Source organism: Arachis ipaensis, chromosome B02 (assembly GCF_000816755.2).
Source record: "Arachis ipaensis cultivar K30076 chromosome B02, Araip1.1, whole genome shotgun sequence".
Taxonomy (NCBI): Eukaryota; Viridiplantae; Streptophyta; class Magnoliopsida; order Fabales; family Fabaceae; genus Arachis; species Arachis ipaensis.
In genome coordinates, this window is record NC_029786.2 from 15,142,231 (window position 1) to 15,149,494 (window position 7,264).

A 7,264-nucleotide genomic window follows, 5' to 3' on the forward strand; every position below is an offset into this window, starting at 1 on the left:
TCGTTACCGCCGTTTCAATTTCATCGCGGCGTTCAATCTTCTCTCGCCTCCATTCCATGCCGATTATTCACGTAACATGTTTCGATTTCTTATGAACTATTCTTATTCTTGCCGGATCCTCCCTGTTCCCGCTCTCTCAATATGGTAATCTTACCTATACATTCATTCATTTATTTTCATTTTTATTTTTATTTCCTCACTTTCAGTGTTTAGTTTTCTTGCTGAAAGAGTTCAATACAACTCACTAAGTGAGAAAATAAAGGAAAATGACAAATTCCTTCATGGTTGGAAATACTACATTGTGGATTTACACTGAAGAAAATAATTCGAACAAAATTTTCTTGTACATGAAATATAGGAACAAACAAACTTTGATCCTATGTAGAAACTTATTGATCTTGTTTACAGGTTACAAAGTAAATTAGTAGTAGTGTGAAATTTTATATTTTATATTAATTACAAGATATTATAATCTTTAGTTCCTTGAATGAAATTAAAAAAATGGTCTTTGAGGGAAAAAGGAGGGAAATGAAACAAAATCACAAAATTCATTTACCCTTATAAGCATGAACGGTTTGATATAGCCAATGTGCCCTTAGTTTCATGAAGATTGAACTTTCTTACAGGGGGTTGCAGAAAACATTGTTGTGGGTTCTCATGTTTGGGTTCCAGATCCGGAATTAGTTTGGATTGATGGACAAGTACTAAGTATCAAGGGAAAGGAAGCTGAGATTCAACTTAGCGATGGGAATAAGGTAATTTTATATTATTTCACTGAAGACATTAATATGATGGTTGCTTCAGACATGTATGGTAATGTAATTTGAATATTTCATCTTTGTTTTATTTTCATGTTCCTTAGGTTGGTTCTAGTTTGTCAAAGTTACACCCCAAGGATGAAGATGCTCCACCTAATGGTGTTGATGACATGACCAAGCTTGCATATTTGCATGAGCCGGGAGTGTTGTATAATCTGAAAAATAGATATGACATCAATGAAATATATGTAAGATTTCAATTTTGTGCAAGATATGGACTTAGCATTGCAGCTATAAGATCTCTTTTAATAGTTTGACATCATGGCAGACTTATACCGGAAATATTCTTATTGCCATCAATCCCTTCAAAAATATTGAAGATCTGTATGATGTTAACGTCATGAAACGTTACAAGGGAGCGGCAGTTGGAGATTTAAGCCCACATGTTTTTGCTATTGCTGAAGCAGCATATAGGTGAGTTGTAATTTGCACTGATTTTACAGTCATGTTTTCTTCCATATCCAGTATTCATACTCATCATTTGCCTAAACAGAGCAATGATTAATGAGGAGAAGAACAACTCTATTCTGGTTAGTGGTGAGAGTGGTGCTGGTAAGACAGAAACAACCAAAATGATTATGCAGTACCTGGCATTTTTGGGTGGTCATAATGCATCTGAAGGGCGAACTGTTGAAAAACAAGTTCTAGAAGTAAGAAGATCAAACTTGGATTGTGGTAGTTACTGCTTCTACGTGTTTGGTTACCGCACATACTAAGAATCATTATGTTGCAAGTTCTTTCACTTGGCCAAATAAGAACTTTGAGATTTCTAAAACTTAAGTTACTTTGTATTGTTCAAGAAATGCAAAATGAAGATCAAATATATTTCTTGCATTATTGACCGAAATGGATTCCAGTGTGGAGGTATTTAGAATTAAATAGAATAGTTACTAGTTCACTCTGTAATAGATCTGGCCTATTTCAAACCATTTTGCAATGTATTTATTTTAGTTACCGCATAAGATAAGGTACTGGTTGTTTTTGCAATGTACTTATTATGAAGTTATTGATGTAGCAATTTTATTTCTTTTTTGAATTAGTTCTGGTTTTGATCACTCCTTGTTTGATACTTTAATTAGTTTCTCTTTTAAGTGATGTGTAGTTAATGAATGTGAAAACTCACCGTTCCACTAATGTTTTCAAATTGTAATGATGCAGTCAAACCCAGTTCTTGAAGCATTTGGTAATGCAAAGACAGTAAAAAATTCCAATTCTAGGTAAGAACTTCCTGGTTATGTTCTATTATGCTTTGCTTTTAACACATTCCATAGTGTATGTGCTAAATGTATCCTATATGTACAGTGTTTTCTTGAGCGCTTGCATTTCCATGCTGCTTACATGATGCTAGCTACTTCTTTCTCGTTTTTGAATCAATGATTTCAATAGCAAGCAGCTATTGGATACCTACTTTTGTTTGCTTTATTTTCCTGCAGCCGTTTCGGAAAATTTGTTGAGATTCAATTTGATAAGCATGGACGAATATCCGGTGCAGCCATTAGAACTTATCTACTAGAGAGATCACGTGTATGCCAAATCTCGGATCCTGAGCGTAATTATCACTGTTTTTACCTGCTTTGTGCTTCACCTCCTGAGGTAGGCATATCAAAGCTTAATTTTCTATTTATTATTTATCATGTCTTATATAATTTTCTTGTTGGCATTCTTAATTGTTAATGCTTTTTGGTTTTTAGGACAAAGAGAAATATAAGTTGGGAGACCCTAAATCATTTCACTACCTTAATCAATCCAATTGCTATGAATTAGTTGGCATTAATGCAGCTCAAGAGTATCTTAGCACCAAGAGAGCCATGGAAGTTGTGGGAATAAATCAAGAAGAGCAGGTATGATTATGACCTTCTTTAGTTATGCTAATATTTCTGTTATCTGCCCATGGTAGCAAATCTTTCAAGTAAAATGGTAATGAATAATTTTCTCCTTCCTCTTAGGAAGCAATCTTCAGAGTTATAGCTGCTATTCTTCATCTTGGAAACATTAACTTCGCAAAATCAGAGGAAGAAACTGATTCATCAGTTCTAGAAAATGAAGAGTCCAAGTTGCATCTCCAAATAACCGCAGAACTTCTCATGTGTGACCAAATTTCTGTTATCATTTGCAATAGCTTTCTTTTTGTTAATGTTACATATCTATTAAATTATTTCTTATTTCAGGTGCGATCCTAGTGCTTTGGAAGATGCACTTTGTAAGCGTGTGATGATTACCCCAGAGGAAGTTATTAAAAGAAGTCTTGATCCTCTTGGTGCAACGGTTAGCAGGGATGGTTTAGCCAAAACACTATATTCTCGTTTATTTGACTGGTACTATGTTAATGTCAAGTGTAAAATTGTGAATTTAAAATATAAAAAATGTGTCCTATCCTATGTTTATTGCACTTATGTTATTTGAATCTGAATAATTTTTTATCTGTTCTATTGTTATGTGCAGGTTAGTCCAAAAAATCAATGTCTCAATTGGGCAAGACCCAGAGTCAAAATGTCTCATTGGTGTTCTTGACATATATGGCTTTGAAAGCTTTAAGAATAACAGGTGAACATAATCATATTATTCACTCAAACACATGCGCGTACACACACACACACATAAAAAAGAGTTTATCAACTTCAAGAGTCATTGAACAGGTAATATTAATATTATTACCTGGAGGATTCATGAGTCCTGCTTTTATATTTTCTCCCCCCCTCCCCCTTCCCTCTTCCCCATCTCTTCTCTATATTTTACGTACTTTTACTTAACTGTGATGGTATCTTTCAACTGCGTATAGAACTTGTGTAAGCAGCCATAGAAACCAACACATGAGTTCCGAAAGGGAACAACCCAGCTTTATGATGACTTGGTTGTTTAGAGTTCAATATTGATTCATGATACTTTTTTCCATCACTGATTTTATTTAATCCAGTAATTCACTGATGGTTTCTTGTGACCTTTGAAATATTTACGTTCAAACAGTTCTGTCATCTTGAATAAGATATGCAAAGTTGTGATACCAGGATCAGAGTTTTTAGGCTGAACTAAGGAATAATTAATTAGAGTTTTGAAAGAAAACTTGCTCTTGAATTAAATTACTAATAGTTATTGTCCAAATTGATATACTCAAAAGTATCTTCATAAGCAAACATGGGGCAAACTGAAGCTTGAGAGATGAAAATGCCGTTAGTCCTTTATCATCTCCAGAGGCTGCAGTTGTAGTCCTTCACCATATCAATCGATCAATAAACATGTGAGCAACTTTGTTTCTAAGGACATGTCGTTTGAAGGAAGATTTTCAGTTAGTCTTACATTATGAGGAAATGATATCATTTTACTTTTGAAAGATTTGCTTCCATAAAAATGGGGTTACATCCCACTAAAACTTGCATATTTCATTATGTTTAGAGGAAAATTCTCAATAAACCAAAGAAAGAAAAAGGATAATGGAAACTCTTAATTTACTGTAGACCAATAGGGCCATTATGGTTTGAAGAATATAATAACCCCCATTGAAGATGGCATTGACTATTGTAAATATTGCTTACATTGTCTGCCTTATATGGATATTAATATTGCTTGAGTTTTGAGTTTCAAAACTGAATACTATTTGATTAATGCTAGATCTGATTTAGTGTGTATCAGGATGATATCTTCCATGTCAAGTCAAGTTGCCGATTTGAAGATGATTTTAAGTACTTCATCAAGATTGAGTTCAACTTTTCGACCTATTGCTAGAGTTGATGTTGCTTCCAGTAACTCCGATACTTCATCTACAGACTCTGATTTCACATTTCCTGCCTCTGGTCCAAATTCAGATGCTTCCTCTAAGCCAGGCCATTATCCACTTGTTGTTCAGGATGTCACTGGAGAGGATGGGTCAGGTCAGTCTAACTTTCTCCACCTTGTTTTTATAGAAAGATAAAGTTTATTATTAGAATAGAAGATAATACTGAATATAAAAAGGATAAGCCATCCTTGCACAAATACAAAAGGTATAATTAGGACATGTGCAAAAAGAAAAGTATATAGTTGACATAAAAACTTTAGCTATGCAATAAGGTATGGCAATCCCTTTGAATATCACTTCAAGAAAGCCTATTAAATAGACCATGTGCTGATCACCAAACAGAAATCAAAACAATAATCCTAATCTAAATGGAAATTCACATTTGAAGATAAACTATTAAAAATCCGAGAATTCCTTTCCAACCACTATAGCATTGCAAAATCTGCATTCCGACATAGAATCTTTGCTCTTTTACATGAGATAGAACTTCTTAACTTTCTTCACAAATTTCAACGTCCTAGTTATGTTAGCATTCACTTGCTGCATTAGGCTATCAAAAATGGAATTTTCAAATTAAGAGTAGAGGTACCCTTTTCAACCTGGGGTGTACTATTGAATATCCCAAGGCACTGGACTAATTAATAGGATTTTGAAAAACTCGGTTAAGCCATGAGTTCACACTTTTCTAGAATATCACCTTATGTATTATGCTTCTGCACTTGTTCTAATCAGAATATCACTTCTGTTACTTTTCCAATATATCAAGTTGTCCCCTATCATCGTCTATTATAAATCTAACTCTTGAGAGTTACCCTGTCTTCACATAGGAGTTCTAGACTTGCTTCTTTTGATGTATCACAGTATTTGGATTGCAACCTTACATGGGAAAGAATAAAGATCTTAAAACTGTCCTATTTTAAAGAGAATTTTTAGTATAATTTCTATAATTCCAAAATCGAGAGATACAAAGGCAAGTTACAGGGACAATATTTAAGACAATTTATGTACTTCTAAAAAGAAGATACACATGAAACGCGTCTCATCGTCACATTGTCTCCATCTTTTCTGTCCCAGGATAGGAACCAAACACTAGCAATTAACGAGGCTGTAGGAGTTGGCTAACTACACTAATTGCAAAGGATATGACAGGCCAAGTGATGGTAAGGTAGTTCAATTTTCCAACAGCCTCTGATATCTCTCATGATTGGTTACGAATTATGAGCTCTACCTATCCCTGTGCGACTAACAAATTGATGTCCAAATCTAAGTGTCAACAGATCAATATGATAAACCATTCACTTTAATACACGAATATAATTAATCTACTTCAATTGCCCAAAAATATTTGAGACATCCTAATTCCTTGGACCTTGGTTTGGAAATGATAGAAAATTCTGCTTAGGCTTATTTATCATCACCGCTACTGACAACAGCATTCACATATAACATATATCACCAAATAAATACCATGTGAAGAATGACAATAGAACATTGAGTAATCTGCCTCACTTTGAATCACGTCAAACTACTAAACTACAATATCGAATCGTTGAAACTGTGCGTTTTAAGGATTAGGGACTGTTTTAAACCGTGATGTGGCCATCAGAGGTAATTGACTAAACCAGACTTCCTTGAGCAACAAAATTCACCAGTTATTCTATTATAGACATTTTCAATGGAGTTAATGGCAGATCTTATAAACTAAGAAACATTTGTCACCATCGTCCTTAGAATCTAGATTAAGAGTGTAGAATAATAAGAGAGGGCCCAAAGAGGTATGTTACATGAACTAGTTATTTATTTGACCATCATACCTTTCTTTATATACAAGAAAAATTAGCTACTCCTAAAAGCCTTTACTATCTAACATGATGGTAATGATTATTACTATAAAAGGTTTACATTGGATATACTTGTTATAAATTTTATCATTATCCATCTGTTATTTACAAATGAAAGTCAAGGATAATAGTGTCTAACTGTAACATTTTTTTTCCTTATTGCTGCATTTTCAGGATCTGAAAGTGAAAGGGAGGGTTCATTTGATGATTACTTCTAGCTAGTAACACTTGTATTTCTTCAATATGGCTTAAATTTTCATTTCCTCTCATCTCTTTATATGTAGAAACAAGGTGTTAAGACAGTGAAAAAGCCTGGAAAAGAAGAGATAGCATGTGGGGGAATACTATTACCATTGTTTAGACATGTTCACTCCATTGGTTATGCATGTTTACTCCATATGTAACATATCCCACACATCAATTTGTAGATACACAGTTTATATTAGCATCATGTAGATCACTCAGGTAGAGAAGAAGGTAGCATAAGAGCTCGTTGATTAGTGTTTCACCCTTTTGACTCTTATTTAATGTGAAACAAATAGAATGAGAGTAACAATTTTGTACATATTATTATAATTCATATTCCAAACATCAATTAGTATGTGTTAGTACAGGAGTAGTCAGTTAAAGAATATTCTTAAAGTATTTCATTTCATTTAACGTTTTTGTATGTGGTCGATGAAATTAACGACTTGATTAAAATTGTTTATATCTCGGTAAAAATCTTTTAAAAATTATTGGATGCAATTAAGAATAAAGTGAATTATATATAAGATTTATGTGTGTTGTATCTTTACATATACTACTAACTAATTAGGGGATATCTAAGTCAC

The 7,264-nt window shown here is 33.6% G+C and overlaps 2 protein-coding genes across 4 annotated transcripts; both read left to right on the forward strand.

Annotated features, from left to right (window-relative positions):
* Nucleotides 13-3,366, forward strand: LOC107626992 (myosin-16-like). The gene is made up of 11 exons (XM_021116857.1): nucleotides 13-144; nucleotides 627-755; nucleotides 863-1,006; nucleotides 1,087-1,232; nucleotides 1,312-1,468; nucleotides 1,977-2,035; nucleotides 2,252-2,411; nucleotides 2,510-2,659; nucleotides 2,765-2,904; nucleotides 2,987-3,133; nucleotides 3,261-3,366. The coding sequence occupies exons 1-11, from the start codon at nucleotides 142-144 to the stop codon at nucleotides 3,364-3,366; spliced, it is 1,341 nt and encodes a 446-aa protein (XP_020972516.1). The 5' UTR covers nucleotides 13-141.
* LOC107628239 (myosin-16-like) lies at nucleotides 3,409-6,999 on the forward strand. 3 transcript variants are annotated; one of them, XR_002357155.1, is made up of 3 exons: nucleotides 3,409-3,454; nucleotides 4,436-4,684; nucleotides 5,665-6,554. XR_002357155.1 is itself a non-coding variant. In XM_021115571.1 (3 exons), exons 2-3 carry the CDS (start codon nucleotides 4,447-4,449, stop codon nucleotides 6,647-6,649), a joined length of 282 nt encoding a protein of 93 aa, XP_020971230.1. In that variant the 5' UTR covers nucleotides 3,409-3,454; nucleotides 4,436-4,446; the 3' UTR covers nucleotides 6,650-6,999. The 3 variants fall into 3 exon arrangements, 2 of the variants coding, with proteins under 2 accessions (XP_020971230.1, XP_016186492.1); XM_021115571.1 differs by lacking the exon at nucleotides 5,665-6,554 and adding an exon at nucleotides 6,606-6,999; XM_016331006.2 differs by lacking the exon at nucleotides 5,665-6,554 and adding an exon at nucleotides 6,606-6,999 and having other exon boundaries at nucleotides 4,446-4,684.